This window comes from Corapipo altera, unplaced genomic scaffold, assembly GCF_003945725.1.
Source record: "Corapipo altera isolate COAL_440 unplaced genomic scaffold, ASM394572v1 24b, whole genome shotgun sequence".
Lineage (NCBI taxonomy): Eukaryota > Metazoa > Chordata > Aves > Passeriformes > Pipridae > Corapipo > Corapipo altera.
This window is the reverse complement of record NW_020884888.1, coordinates 2,585,937-2,602,152: the sequence shown is the minus strand read 5'-3', so window position 1 is coordinate 2,602,152 and position 16,216 is coordinate 2,585,937. Positions and strand designations below refer to the sequence as shown.

Below are 16,216 nucleotides of genomic sequence, written 5' to 3'. Positions count from 1 at the left end.
CAATAAATAGTCCAAGAATAGAATGTAGATGGACAACATAACTGTCTACTACTTCTTGAAGACAGTGAGGACAGGACTGTCATAAAAATGGTTATTGCATCAAAGAGAAAAGGATCAGCTACTCAGACTGGACCCCAAATGCAGGTTCAGGAGTATATTGGATTCTATCATAGGTTCAAAGTGTTTCCTGAAGCATAAAGCTGGAACTCTGAACCTTTCACAATTCTTGTCTGGAAATTGGGTACAGCAGAGGTTTTATTTCATGTTTTTGTCTTAAATATGTTCCTTTGTGGATCAAGACAAAACAGGTTACTGCTCTGGAGGGACCACATAGCTAAGTGACAACAGAACTGAAGTTAGAAAATGTTGGGGTTTTACTTCTTTATTTTTAGCTATGCTTTGTTCTGGTAAAAGGTAACAAGCATGACGCTAATGGACTTGCCAGATAACTGCTGTCTCTAAAATGAAGGAGACAAGAGCTTTGTAGCTTGTGCACACTATGTAAGCCTTCTCATCTCTCTGTGCTCTTGTGAAGAGTCACTTTTGAAATACAAAAGAACCTCATTCTCCTTTAGTCCTATATCCCCCACTTCTCCCGTGTTCCAAGGATTTTCAGCACTTAACAGGATCAGTCTTACATCAAGTATTTTTTCTCTCTGATAAGACATTTAAAGGGAAAAAAAAATAAGTAGGCAGATCCTAAATCAGAACCATGAAAGAGTCACATTATTCTTAAAACAATAAAAGTCCTTCTGTGGAAGGATTAGTGTAATACCATCTATCATTTAAGCCTTCTCCACAATAAAAAGGAAATAAACTAACCATCAGTGCTACTACCAGCTACAAGGCTCCATTTTTTCAAAGGAATTCTTCAACTAAAACAATTTTTTTTAATGTTACAAAGTTGAGTAGAAACAGGATTTCAAAAGCACAGACTCCCAAATCACAAGTTTTTAATTTTAAAAATAAAAACCAACCAACCAAAAAACCACCAGAAGAGTACATGTACCTCAATGTCTTCTTTATATTTTAATAACGGGGCATCCATTACGTTTTTCAAAGAGAAACTTTCAGAGTCAACATCAAAGTGATGCCCAGTTACTTGTTCAATTCTTTCCCAGTGTCGTGACAACATTGCCTAGAAAAGTCCATAGGGATGATTTTTTAAAAATTGTATTATTTTTAGGACTAGAATGATCACATACTTTCATACTCTATCTGTTTAGCAAATACAAAAGTTTTGATTTCCATTCCACTGAAAGCATTAACAGTTCTTGTAATCACATTATTAAGTCTTTTGTTTTACTTTTCTGTAACTAAGCCTAACTAGGTTTTTGTCACAGTATAGCTGCTTTTATCTGTAAAAAAGAATTAGGGAAAGCATCTTATGGTCATATATGATAGCCTTCAGTGGAGAGTTTCAAGTAAATCTTATCTCCAAATTATTATGCTGAACATACTTTGTTTGTCATCATTTCAAGCAAAGGACAGCTCTCTGTGAAGTCATCAATTTTTTTTTTTAGGTCTTGAAAAGCTTGCCATTCCTTCAATGCTTTTGGTAACTTTCGGATTCTTTAAAAAGCACAAAAAGAAAGAAGAAATATTTTATTCTCAATAAGTAAAATCTACCATTTAATAGTACAATATATTGTCATTTTTCAACTAGTGGACCAGTAGACTGTAAACATAAATCCAGTTGCAAGCTGGATTGCTTGTGGCTGCAGGCATGAAACACTGCTAAAGACAGTACAGATCACACTGGAATGGTTTGGTTTCTACTTCAGTTTGAACTATAGGAAGTTAATTTGATGTGCAACCCATGTTTGAACTTAAGTTTTTGCAGTGTCATTGTTTTATTAAAAAATTGAAAATGCACCTGATTGTGTAAAAAGGTAAAATGATTAAACAAAATATATTTTTCAAGCAAAATAAAGTACATCCTAAACTAAAACTAGTCTGCTTGCAAACAGAAAAATACTTCTCTTTCAATCAAACAAGTCCTATTTTACATCTAGTTTGTACAAAAGATAATTAAAGAAAATCTTTACGCACAATTTAAGAAGAAACTGAAAATTAAGAACCTCTTGTACTGTGAATTGTCACAGCTACTCTTGCTTTTAACAAGTCATGCCAATTTTCATCTGCCGAAGCTACGGACCAAAGACTGACAGCAGTTCTCTTACCACTCAATTGCAGAAACTAAAAGCTGCATAAAACCAACTCATAATGAAAAAATCCTTCAAAGAAATTCCCCATTTTTCACAGCTAAAAATCAGGCAGATCTGTCACACAATGCTGGCGCATATGCAAATTCTTCACTGCTTGCTAGTAAGAAGTACATGAACATATGCATACTGTCATGGCACTACAATAATTGCTATGGTCTTTCATCCTGAATCCAACAATAGATAGCATTAAGCAGGCTAGAGAAAAACATTGCAGAATGGGAAATTATACTCTGCCTTGGATCAATAAGGCTTTAAGAGGCAGTTCCTGGCTACTTCTATCCTGAGGCACAGCAAGTAATGTTCTAGCAAACTTTATCTTGGGATGGCTATTGGAAATGGGATCTCTTAGCTCGGTAATGAAAATGGCATTTTTTTTAATACTAATAACTTTTTCCTTTGTCTTAGTCGCAGTAGTATTTTCTAACAGCAAATTCTATTACCTGCATATTATGTTAAAAAACTGTTCCATTGATCAGGTTTAAATTTTCTTCTTAAATTTACTGGACATTCTCTTTACACCGTATTACAGTAAAATATAAAGAGAAATTTCCCTCTAGATGTTATTATAAACTTCTATAATGGTCTCTACCACAGCATTTTCTCTAAATATTTCTCCTTTTTATTGCTTTCTATTTTCATCTACAGTTATTTTTTTTATTCCTATTTTCACGATTCTAGGTTTTCTATTATATTAATACTTTTAAAAGGAGTAGAAAAAAACTACAGTAAAGAACTATGTGTATCTTTACAATTAGGCTGAAGTACTTATTGCATTTCCAGTATTCCTGCTTCTTTCATAATACAGCATACCATCTTAGCTATTTCTGTGTACTCCCTGTACACACTGTTTAAATTTCTCCAGCTTTGAAGATAATAGCTTAATGCAATAATTCTAGCAAGCTGCCAAAGGAAGGATAGTACTAGGTTAGACTTTTATTACAAAAAAAGCATTTACTGTCTATTGGTAGTCACCTTGCTTCAAAACAGCTTCACAATTGTGAGGAAAAAAAAAGAGTCTCACGTGAAGTACAAAGAGAAACACATAACTCACAACTATCACCATGCAATGGCTTCCTTCAGAGTTCTGAAGAAGGAAGCATAGAGTGAGTCCTACCAACCTGTAAAATATAAGTTAACTATAGAAAAAATCACAAAGCAGATTCCAGAATTCTACTGAAATGAGATCAAGACTTACATTGTCCGAATGCAGAAGTATATATGTTTCATATACATTAATTTCTAGTATTATTTTTTAAAAGAGGTTTTAGAGGTTTTTTTTCAAATTAATGACTAGAAAGCAGTTCAGTCCGTTTTTCCAGAAAAAGAAGAAAATCTCCACCTGCCTCCTTCAGTGTATACAGAAATGGACCCTGCTAAAATAATGGCACGATCAAAAAACTATATGACCAAAACCCCTGAGCATAAGTAACCTTTCCTATGTTTTTCAAAGATTTGGTATGAGATGAAAAACACAGATTTGATCTCAGTCTCTTGAATAATACCAAAATGTAGGTGAAGCCTCCCTGAGGTCACACTGGAGAATGCGTGTCTGGGTCTGCAAGAGGTGCATCTTTACCAACAGAGCGGAAAAATTTCTCTGACTTCAGCAAAGGATGGTTTCTACTAGAAGCTATTTTGCATTTAATGTGGAAAACATTACTGCTCTCCAACCTCATAAATAAACCCTCAGAATTTAGTGTGGCTACCTACCCTTCTTGAAAGAACAAATTCAGACAAACGTGCAGAAGTAGAGAGTAGCTTCAAAATTCTGTCTAACATCACGGACTAACAAGTTGTAAACTGAATCACTGATAAAGTATTATATGAAGATCAGCTATGAAAGATATTTATAGTTACAACCACCTTGCCACAGGTTTATGCACCTTATTTATCAAATAAGCTGCAACCTACCACGTCAGTATACCCCAAAAAGTCTAAAGTGACTCACAGACTAGCTAAGGTCACATTCTAGCTGCATACTGCACCACAGTGCAGTTGTGCCCAACACATGAGCAAGTCTGAGCTCGAGATAAACCAACAGTTTTTTGCTCCGCAGAGCAATTTTCATGAGCTAATTAACACACAGAGCTGAGAAACAAAAATTGTATGGACTTTAACAAAAAAACAACTTACTTGGTTTGAAAATCCAGAAGTTCGTTGTTAATTTTTTCTATATTTAAATCATTCCAAAGCATTTCATTGTATCCATCAATACTAGTAGTAACTGTATTATAAAGACTGTAAAGTTTCTGAAGTAATGAAAGTTCACGTTTAATTTTGTGTAGTTCAGGATACTCTGTTTCAAATTTTAAAATCAGAAATTTGTGAGTGTTAATTGGGTACAAATGTATTCATGAACATAAAAATCCATGTCTTTCTAAAAATGGTACTTAATAAATGTATGAAATCTGACTTGCAGTTTTTTAGATGGTGTCTAGTAAGAAAAACTTTTCCAGTTACATTATGTAAAGACATCAGATTTTGATGCACAGTAATTGTTCAGATTGCTGCTTTTTAATAAATATTCTTCTCTAACAGTAGATGGAATCTTATAACTGAAATGCTGCACCTAGTTCTGTGAGGGAGACAATGTTGAAAATGTAGATGAAATGGTAAAGGTAATGTAGTTTTAGACAAGAACTAAAACATCCCCTATCTCAATTTACACTATTTACTAAAGAAGCAGAGGTTGGGGATGGGGATTTATTTCAAAATAAAAATCTAGAATATATTGGACAATAAAAGCATTTAAAACTGACATCTTTAATGGAATTCCTAGTTAAATATATTGTGATTATTTCATATGCCCTCAGACACAAAAGTATGCTTAATTTAGTATGCACAAATTAAAGTGCTTATCATGTATTCTGCTCTAACTTCAGTTCACACCATAGCCTTCCAAATGAACTGTGTCTGACTACGAGACATAAGGATATTACAGATCAGTTGCACAGCCCAAGGGAATTCATTATGTAACTGGAGCAGCAACAATTTGAGTTCTTTGGCAATGTTTCCCAAATTTGTACAGGGCAGAATACTGACAGGAGATGTGCTTAGCTCTGAACAGAAAAAGCAAGAGAGCTGAGCATCTGGACCCTGAGATGCAAAATTTTCCACCTGATGTTTATGTATGTGCAGACTGAAAGCCAGTTTCACACAGCTGTTTTTCATAATAATTTACTGCAAGGAGTTTTTCTACAATGAATCCAGCACCGAATGCATTTAGCAAGAGCCACAAGAAAAATTTAATGTCTTAGAAACAGGAATACTTATCCCCTGAGAAACTACCTGTAATAGGAAGACCAAATAATTCTTCCCCGGCAGAGAGAGATATATATTTCCTCCATAGTTCATCAAATTTGGATTGAAAGATTTGTAATCTGTCACTTGCTTCATGAGGAGGAATATTCTCCTTGCTAGGCCCCCTGCAAAAAGCAAAGCAAATTCAGTACAAGTATCAACCATATGGGTTTCAGAAAGCAGCACAACAGAACACAGAACATACTTACTGAATAGTATTTAATATTTTCTACCATTTTTTCTAGAATTTTTTACAAAAGACACTAAAAGAAAAAATGCCACATATATTCAGTGTACCAAAATTACATACTGAGTAGTCCTTGAAAGAAAGTCCAATTTATTTTCTAATAATAAAATTCATTTGGGTTACCACATATATTACGAACAGCTAAAATAGTTTACAGATGTTTGCTTTTTGTTATTTTCTGTTTATTCTGTAAAATATATTTTAATAATTATTTTAATCTATATTGTAAAAAGGGAAAGATAGCAGATATATAATTTAGGAGTGAAAATTCTGGTAGCTGGTACTAGAACTACAATTAAGTAGTCAGAAAGATAAGAGAAAAAATATTATTTTCCCTAATGAGCACATCTCAGCTGTAGGACTGGGTGCAATCCCCAGATTTCACTCCTGGGACCACTTTTTGGCTACATCATAATCCTTTGGGATGAGAACTCTAAGTATGCCACCCTCTGTTGTGCCATGGTTATTTCCAGAAAGAAATTCAGGCAGATGGGGATCACACAGCAGAGCAGGTTGGCTGCTTGGGAAGGAAAATGGAACTGGCAGATGAAAGCAGTAACACAGTCAGCAGAGGCAGCCAAGGCCTGATCCCCTAGTACCTCAGCAGGAAGAGCAGGGCAGGCCTGGGTATGGTAGTCAGGTTCAAATGATAGTCCAGATCTTTAAACAAGTCCACAATAATTACACAGCATGAAGATCAAGCAGGGAAGGTGAGTCAGTAAGTCAGGGTCAGGAGCAGGTCTAGTGAAGGTAGCTAGGATGAGACACAGTCCAGTGGGTTCCAGGCTGTTCAGTGGTCAGCCTAAGAAGTGGGTCTGTGCAGTGGGATCCATGTTCAGTTCAGTAGGGTCCATGGCCGGGCACAGGTATGATTATGGCAGAGCTGGAGCTGTAGGTCAGGGGCCAAGCAGTGAAGTCTCAACTTAAAAGCAGATCCCAGGGGGTTCAGCCCTGCAGAGCTGCATGGGAGTCCTCTGTCACCAAAGGAAGAGGGAAGCTCTCTGAGGCACTAGCTCTTAGTTGGTCCTGAGCCCAGGCCAACCTTAAGGAGTAGGGGGTGCTCTCAGGATCCCAAAGCTGGTTTCAGCCATAGGGTATTTCCACTAATTCCTCTGGACAACTCTGAGAGTAGACCTGCAGGCAGCACTTTGTATGCATGTATCCACATTACCAACTTAGTGCTCCAATATATTCCTTTGAGGTACAAATTTCACCTTGTTTCTATAGCTGGAGTCTTAAAGCTTTTGCTCAAATGTACTGCTAGTGTGCCTGCAAGAACTTCCACTCCTGGTGAAGGGAAGGTTGAAGCCAAGAACCTGGTTACCTTTTGGACCATTAATGCAAAAGCACCTGACCCAGGAGAAGAGTAGATACTCTTCAAGGCCATCCAGGAGTGTATGCTCTATGTGTGAACTGAATTCTGTTCATAACATCAAGGCAGCAGCCTGGAGAGGCCATACATAAAGCTGCTTCACACTGCTCACAGGTTGTTGGTGTGCAGTGAGTGCCCAGGGTCAGCTGCTGACATAAACTTCATTGCCAAAAGCCACATGCTGTGAATATACTGTCCTAGAACCATTAACCTATAACCACAGCAAGCCAAATCCTCTCTTTCCTTTTTTGTTGCTACTGTAGGAGGGTTCAATGAACCACAAATACCCCACAATTTAAATTTTCAAAAGAGTCAAAGTAAGTTTAAAAATAAGACTAAGACTCAGCAAATTAAGAAATGCCCATAACTGGAATCTCTAGTCACATTGAAGGTATTACTTAAATACTTAATATTAAATATTTGCTGAAGTGTTTTGTTGAGTTTAGACTCCTGAAAAAACTTTAAATTTGGATCTGGATTGAGAATTTGATTTACCTTTTTTCCCAACCTATTAACTCTTACGGAATTTTACTGACTTCAGCATTGAAATCATGGTAATAAATCTGTGACAGTAAGACTGTGTTTCTATCTTACATTAATTTGAAATTAGGTCTTTTATCAGGTGTCATATATACAGCGAGGCTGTGCTGTGCTTATTTTCACAAGCCCTTTAGATACGCCACTTTCAAACAATCACTAATGAAGTATAATTGTATTGCACCACAGGTTACCTACTTTTCATTATAGTCTTTATAAAATTCTGCAGTATCAATCTGGAATTTTTGAACACCTCTCAGTAAATCTGTTTTCATGTCTGGCTGTACCTTCAGCAGCAAGTCCTCAACCTGTTGTGCCTATATGCAGATAAAGAGAAAAATCAGGCACAAAAGACGCAGGAAACAAAGCACAAAAAATTTAATTAGGAAAATAGGTTTGTTCTAAAATTTCAACATTAAGAGAGTTCACGATAATGATTTGAGAAATAATACAGCTGCGATACCTGTGAGTTTAGGTTCTTCCAGGCATAGGCCAATCCATCAACTCTTTCTGTATTTCCATCTTGAAAGAGCAGATTGTGTTTATGAAGCACAGAATAAGATTCTTCTATAGGTCCAACTGTCATGTCAATTTTAATCTCATTCTCTCGGATTTCCTTTAGTGCTTCCATTGCTCCCCGTACATCGTCAAGGTCATGGATAGGTCTGCTTAACCTCTTGCTAACATTTTCAATGAATGAATAAATTTCATCCACGTCTGTGGCAGACTTTTTAGTCAAAGTTAATCCAAATGTTCTTTGTCTTGAGCGGCATTCCTGAATTAAAGCTATTTTCAATGACTCTGTTGCAATATCCACTGATTGCAGTGCACAGTGATTGGGGAGTTCTCTGATTTGCATTTCTAATTGCTAAGATAAACACAAGTGTTCAGCCTTTAATTTCACTAAAATTTAACTGAACAGTTCATTTTTATTAAAGATAACATACTTACAGAAAAGTATCTGATTTGAGTTTGAAATTCAGCCATTGTTGGTTTAGTATCCATAAATTCCTTCACTTTTTCCTCTGGATCCTACATAAGAGAAGTTTATTTAGCATTGGTACTACAATAACCTATAGGGTGCTCAGCTGCCTGATGCACTGTGCAAATATAAATGTTCCCTCTCTAAAAGAACTGAAGATATAAGCATTAATTATTATAAACACAAATTATTTTACTTGAACTGCTTTTCCTGACTCTCACTCTTTGCTCAGTATGCTTTATAGAACTTGAAATCTGTCTAACTCCAAAACTGACACGGGTCAGGATATCCCTAATCCATACAAATATAACTACAAAATTTACAATGTAGCTGCTAAAACTTTGCTGGAAATACTTCCTTCCCGGTGTCCCTTCTGCCTGCAACCCCCCAAAGGCAGCTCGCATCCTCTAACAGGTATTTAAATGGGAGCAATTACACTCAGCCATCTTCAGTCTTCCTAAACCAGCATATTTAACTGCAGTTTCTAGCTACAGATGGCCTGGTCATTTGAAGAAATCGCAGTCTGGCAGGGAAGGATGGATCTAAGGGAAGAGAGAGTATTTAGCCTGTTGAAGGTTGTTCAGAGGCAATAGAGCACTGAGCATCTTTTCATAAGGTAGGCCAGTTTCTGCAGAGCTGAGAACATCAGTGTCACCAGCTCAAGAAATGTGCTAGATTCTCAGTTCAGTTACAGACAAATGATCTTTACCCAGCTCAGTGAATTTTCTGTACAGTCTGCACTGTGAGGTCCATGAGAATCTGCTTGCACTTCTCTGGTCAATAATGAGTTACCAGTGACAGTTCCCAGTGGCCCCACAGAGATTACAAAGACAGGGGGAACAATGCCAACTTCTGAAGAATTTTAACTTCAAGGAGCAGATTAACTGACTACTTTAGAAGACTTAAGTGAAAAAGAAACATCATGCTACTGCATCATCCAATCTGAATATGCCTTGTCTGGATGAAATGACATGCTACCAACATGTGGCTAGCTCAAACAATATCTCAAAATACGGAGGTAACTAAGCATTAAGATTTGGAACCTCAGAAGCCATGAAGAGGTGAAAATGCCCTGTCTCAGCCTGGAGAAAAGAGTCAGCTGTGGGAACATGCTCACTTATGAGTTGATTTAAGAAGGAGAAGTTAAAAATAGTGAGCTGTTACAAAGATAAGATTACTACTGTTTTAATTGCTTGTTTCTCAGCCTGACTAAAGCACCTTTGATAGGTAAGACCAGTAGTTGTCCATCCACACAGAGCTGAATGTCACTAGTCAGAATGTATACAAGGTTTTATTTCATCAAGGGTCTCCTGCCAAAACACTCCCTGGAGCTTACCATTATGTGACTGGACCCATTTCCTAATGAAGATAAGTACACCACCAGCCTAAATTCACTTCAGCTTTGGAATCCTTATTAGTGAAAGATTTCCTAGATTTACTTCACCTTTTCTGTGTGTGTGTATGTGTGTGAAGAAATAGAAAAATATCTTTCAGCAGTGATTACTTAAGAAGAACTAGTCAGTTTAATATTCAGGAATAGCTTTGTAGTCTGCAATTACTCAGAGATTCTGCTAAATTGTTCTTTTCTATAACATCTGCAGACAAGATTTTGTGAGAAAGATGCATAAGCATATGAAAGCATAAGCTTGTTTATGCTCCAACATTCTTTTTTGTTCTTCTGCTTTCTTGCTTAGATGGTTTAATTGATAAAGATTTGCAAATTCTGGTCAACACAAGAGCAGAAAAGGAATTACAGGTATATGAATGCTACCATGAAACCAATGCATCCGACTGAGCAATTCTTTACACAATCAATAACATTTTTTTTAATTTATCTAGATTTCACAACATAGCAACATTATATTAAATATGTATTTAACCTTGTTCCAGATGTTTGAAAATTCAGAAAAGCTGTTCAGAAGATCCAATGCTTCAGTTTTAAGAGATAAAATAATAGTACTTAGTTGGATCACCACTTTGTTTACATCCTTATGTTCGAGGATCTGCTTGTCTAAAGGTTTCAGTGCCACCATCCTGGTGAGTTTGCTCTCATCACCTAGCTCTACAGCAGCAGCTTGTTCAACCTGGCATAAATTAAACAAGAAAAAACATATGTCCACTAGTTTTTTGGGGGTTTGGTTTTTTTAAATTATGGCATGCCCAATAATGAACTACTTCTAGGAACCAATAATGAAGTACTTCTAGGAACTGACAGAAAGTGCAGATATAACAGCCACAGGGAGACTCCCTGTTCTTAGCTTGGATTTTTACAGAACTATAATTAATGCTTTTTTATGCTCATTTCATAAAAAATTGTCATGCAGAGCTCTATATTAATCATCTCTAAATTACATCAGTCAAATACGTGCCTTATACAAGTACAGTTGTGTTGTTTTCTCCTTCTGCACAACTCTTACGTCTTCCTGCTTTCTTTAGTGTAGAATTACAGTCTACACCCATTCCTGCTCTCTTTACTGTAGAATTACAATCTATACCCATTCTTAAAAAGTCTTGGAGGTAGTGGAGGGTTGGCTGCTTGGGAATCAGTAAACAATTCTGCTTGATAAAACTGAGTTCAGTCCACTCTCTCCTAGTTCTTTTATTTTTTTAATTGATTAATTTTTTATTTGGAGGACTTGAATGTTTTTTTCCATTGAAATGAGCTGATCCATTTTTCATGCCAGGTAGACAAAATAGGAAAATATTTTTACAAACATAATTCTTAGCACAGATCTGCATAGATGTATATTGCATTACCATATGAGACAATTAAGGCCATATGATTACCATTACTGTGCATTTTTGTACTTCAACAAATTTCAGTTTCTATCGAGACCTCAGACCTTTTCAAGGTTTTAGTGCTAATTTTGATGCCAGCTAAAATATTTATATAAAAATAATTACTGTAGCATTATAGGTACCATATGCAGGCTGAAAGTTTAACTTAAAATAAAATTTTTGCCAGGGAAGACTGATAATTTATATTCAGCTGGTGGTACACATAGATAATGGTTCTATGCTATCATCATCATACTTGAACAGTACATTTAAAATTTTTTTTTAAAGTAACTTTTGATTTTAATTTTAGAAACCACCAAACATAAGGCTTATGAATTATCACTCTTATGTTTAATGTCTTGGTATAGAGATTAAAAACCAGGAATATCTACCAGTTAACAAGTCAAGCATTGGTAGAGAATATAATCTTAAGAAATGTTAATTAAAATACCAAATTTTTTAAATAATCAAAATAAAATACTCACCTGCTGCTGTTTATGATGTAAGTAAGCAAATTTCCACAAGGGAATATCTTTGGCTATTGATAATATGGTATTTACTGCTTTGTTTACAGCACTCTGAAAAGGTAAAACATTCCCCTTGAGCACTAGGAGATATTATGATGCCAAAATTGAAAAATTATACCTCTATCTTTACAGGAAATAGTCTAATAAGCATGAAGTAGGATCACTCAAAATACATTTTGTAAGGGGAAAGAATACTCCATAAAGTTTTATCACAGTCCTTAAAAGTTTATGTAGTTCTTAAATAAGAACATGAGAGACCTTTACGAACAGTAATCATGAATCACTGGGGATCATAACTTATAGTACTATTTCCCCTTAAACTGGTTATAAACATAGTTATTTATTATTAATAATAGTTTTCACATTCACGTCAGAATGTCTGGATACATTTGTCTGAATTTGTGATGGTATAGTCTATAATCTCTACAGGCAGCTATATAAATTATTGTATAACTTCTTCTATCTCTGGCATTTTAAAATCACACTTTGTGGTTGATTTCTTACTGACAACACTATGAAGGTTGCAAATGAAATCTGAGAAATAATTCAAATACTGATTTTGACATGCTAAATGAAAAGTCCATACTAAATGAAAAGTCCACAAATCAACACCATGAAGAACTCTGTGAATAATTTCAGACATCACTGGACATTGCAAGTATATGTGTAAGAATTTTGCTGAATTAGTATAAGTTTAAAAGAGTGTTCAAATTTTTTCACAGTTTAGGGCTTCAGGCAGGTAATATTTTTCTTTACATTTTACTACTTCTGAATGCTGACTTATGAATCACACTTTAAACTGATTTTATATTCTGAAAAAGTTTGAGGAGACCAGGAAATCGATCAGGTTGCATTCATGGCATTCATTTTTATTTTTGCATTCATTTTGAAATGTTTGCCTCTAAGTAGAGGTTTGTAAATTACTGAGTTACTGAGTTTTTAGAAAAACAGTTCCTTCTAAAGGCCTGCATAACAAACATGATCCCTGGCTTCATGTGCTTAGCATCCAGTGTTGTCATGAACTCAAGTGACTTTTTATCTTTTAGTTCTTATACCAGATTAAACTTGTAAATATTGCTTTAAAACAATGCATTTATACATGTTTTATCACAAACGACTGAGATGTGCAACTATTTTGTTACCTGAATATCTTCAAGACTTGGCCTCAAGACAACATTTGGAAAAGCCAGTTGAATTTCAGCTTTGAACAAAGGAACCCTCTGTGTCTCTACAACCTTAGTCATCTGATACCTAGAGTCAATAACATGCAATCGATGTCTTAAGGACTCTAAAGAAATCTTCATGCCTAAAAAAAATTTAATACTTAAGTGAAGTTATTTTTTTTTTACCACAATAAGTTTTGGGGGAAAAAATCTCAAAGTTTTGTTAAAAAAATTAAACATATCTGAAAAAGACAGACTCACATCTGACCAAAGAGTCAGTATTCTTCTGACAAAGCTGTCCCACTAGATTATAGTAAGCACAGGACAGGCATTCTTGGCAGCGTGTTTTCTGTTTGATGTCAAGATGTGTACAGGCATATGAATCCTGAGGAGTGAAAGGGAAATTCTTAGGAAAACAATCATACTACCCAGCATACAAATGAAATATCAAATATCTGACTAGGTTATAAAAGGTTACTTTTGACACTGTAGAGGTCTTACCTCCAGAGTTCTTCCGGCATCTGCTTTCAGCCTGTGCTTAAGATTATCTACAAGTTCATACACAGAGCATTCCACTTGCTGACTCTGTCTACAAAAACAACCTTACAGTCACTCACAGGAAATCAAATGTAAGGCACACATCCCCAGTTCCATTGCACTGTGAAGAATATTATGTGCAAGGAAATGCCCTTTTGATGCTTTTCAATAGTTTGTTCCTATTGCTAGGGCATACAGAGATTTTAAGATATTAAAATATGCAGACTAACAAGAAACCCATTTGTCAGACTCTGTCAGACTCTCTTACATCTGATTCAACTGGACTTCACAATAATTTAAAAAAAGCTTTTTCCAGCAATAGTTAATAAAACAGGCTTATCATGATGATGCAGTAAGACAATCTGTGAAATCAGAATTAGTAAAATAAAAGAAGCATTAAGAAAAAAGCAATTAACATGTGGAGAAATTTCAAAGCAATTAACACGTGAATGAGAATTCAAGTCTTATCTGTCTTCATTTTTTTTGCTACTGACTAGAATGCCATAAGAAGAAATGCTAAACATTACAGATGCTATTTCACAATTGCTGTGTCCAAGATACTTTGGAGTTTCTCCCTTGCATTCTAAGAATATAATTTTGCTTTAAACTAAAACTCTGTTATAATAACATTTTAAAAGAAAAGTTTGTATGCATAGAAAAGTAATACGTAAATAAACCCTCAAAAAAATGGCCTTCAAATCTGTGCAATTAATAAACCTACTGAGACAGTTTGCAAGAAGAAGAGATAGCAAGCTTTTCTATCTGTTCCAGGAAAGAGATCACATCTATAGGTTTATCTTCTGGCAAAATTATCAGAGCAGTGTTCGACATGTCCTCCAGAATTCTTTCAATTCTGCATTCCAGGATATCAGCCGCTTCTTTGACTACATAGTCCAACTCCCTCAGGGTACTATAAACATTCTGAATAACTAAGCAAGGAAAACAAAATGAAAACAAATAATGCAAACCACAGATCTCATCTCCCCTTCCCACCCCCACCCCCATCCCTCCAGGTATTACAATAAAATGAAGATTTAATGGCAAAGAAATATGCAATAAAGGCCTGAAACAGAAACATGATGGACTTGCTCTACTTTTGAATCTTTAAATTATACCATTTTATAACAAATAGAACAATGTCCTTCAAACTATCTCTTCTTTTTGGTATTAACCTTGTAGTGAAAAGCATCAACAAAATTTAATGTAAAACAGAAAGAGTACCAGTGTCCAAAATTATTTTGGTCCTCCTACATACATACACACACAGCAAAATGTGGTACTTTTAAAATTGTAATTCACTTATAAATTAAATTGCTAAAATTACCCCAGGCAAGAATGTAACCTTGTTAAACCACTAGATTTCTTCTTTCATAGGAATGACCTAACTTATTTTGGAAAGAGATAAACTAAATGCTTTAACAGATGTGTTTATTAAGCTAAAGGTAGAAACAACTGTTTCTGAATAGACTGGAAAAATTCTTTCCCTTTCATACTTTCACTACAAAATAGAAAGAAATATGTCACCTGACACCCTTTGTCTCTTTTATTACCATATAGCACCATATATATATTTCTATTGTATGTAGAAAGAAATCACTACGGCATCTAAGGCACAGCAGTGTGAGAATGGTGTCAAACTACTGATGCTTTAAGTGGAAAACCTCATTTATTACTATTAAGAAGTTAATGATGGAGCTTGTCTTTGTTATTGACTAAAATTGACAAATAATCCAACAAATGCCCTAGATTTTTTTATATATATAAATGAAGTAATCCTAAATCCATTTGTCTGCCTTATCTCCTCAGTTTTAGTCTAGAAGGCAATTATGAGCTCCCATACTTCTGGACGAAATTTCAAGCTCATGCACTCTGAGTTCTGCACACTGCTGGCAGTAGGCAGTTATTTTGTACACTGAATGAATTGCTACTTTGTAAGTGTCCAACATACATTTGGGCACGTTACACATTGCACATTTTCAAAAATATATGGTGCATACACTCAAGAAAAGAATTCCCTTCTGGATGTAGCATCAGGAAATGGCCCAGATACTCTTGCTACATAACCCCTAAGTTGTTAAAAAAAGGACCAGTTTCCACTAGGACAAATGGTGAAACAAAGAACCATTACAACCTGAATTATAGCTATTCAGATACTTAACATATGGCAGCGAGTATCTAAATGAATAAAAAAGTAAATAATATTGTAAAGAACTTCCTTTTGGTGTGTTACTAAACTATGCAAACCAAGGACAAAAACTCACTTTAGAGCTAAAAAACAAACATAAAAACCACTTGCCATTGGATTTTTGTGCTCTGGTCAGGCAAAGGTCAAGTAAAGCTTGAAGCTGACCAGCCCTGCCTTAAGCACAGGTCAGAGCCCTGTGCACCAGTGCCACATGGCAGAGTCACAAATGAACAGCTGCACAAACCTGTGCCCATTTCACTTTCAGATTTAGGCCATAGCTGTTCCTGTTTATCTTGCTGCTTTTCATTTTGAAGAAGACAGGTGAAAGCCTAACATCAATCAACTTCAACTGAAAACTGA

At 35.5% G+C, this 16,216-nt stretch overlaps 1 protein-coding gene across 7 annotated transcripts in view; it reads right to left on the bottom strand.

Moving 5' to 3' along the window:
• The window catches only part of LOC113947481 (dynein heavy chain 5, axonemal-like), a 153,602-nt gene that overhangs the window by 111,229 nt on the left and 26,157 nt on the right, over positions 1 to 16,216 (bottom strand). For 6 of the 7 annotated variants that reach the window (XM_027644062.1, XM_027644063.1, XM_027644064.1 and 3 more), the window contains exons 22-34: positions 14,393 to 14,600; positions 13,636 to 13,723; positions 13,396 to 13,519; positions 13,114 to 13,277; positions 11,930 to 12,022; positions 10,547 to 10,750; positions 8,636 to 8,716; positions 8,148 to 8,552; positions 7,883 to 8,001; positions 5,517 to 5,653; positions 4,362 to 4,524; positions 1,461 to 1,572; positions 1,010 to 1,138 (exon numbers count right to left, since the gene is read on the bottom strand). In XM_027644062.1, coding sequence (XP_027499863.1) covers positions 1,010 to 1,138; positions 1,461 to 1,572; positions 4,362 to 4,524; positions 5,517 to 5,653; positions 7,883 to 8,001; positions 8,148 to 8,552; positions 8,636 to 8,716; positions 10,547 to 10,750; positions 11,930 to 12,022; positions 13,114 to 13,277; positions 13,396 to 13,519; positions 13,636 to 13,723; positions 14,393 to 14,600 — 2,027 coding nt within the window. The remainder of the gene's footprint in view (positions 1 to 1,009; positions 1,139 to 1,460; positions 1,573 to 4,361; positions 4,525 to 5,516; positions 5,654 to 7,882; positions 8,002 to 8,147; positions 8,553 to 8,635; positions 8,717 to 10,546; positions 10,751 to 11,929; positions 12,023 to 13,113; positions 13,278 to 13,395; positions 13,520 to 13,635; positions 13,724 to 14,392; positions 14,601 to 16,216) is intronic. The other variant, XM_027644065.1, reaches the window with a different exon arrangement.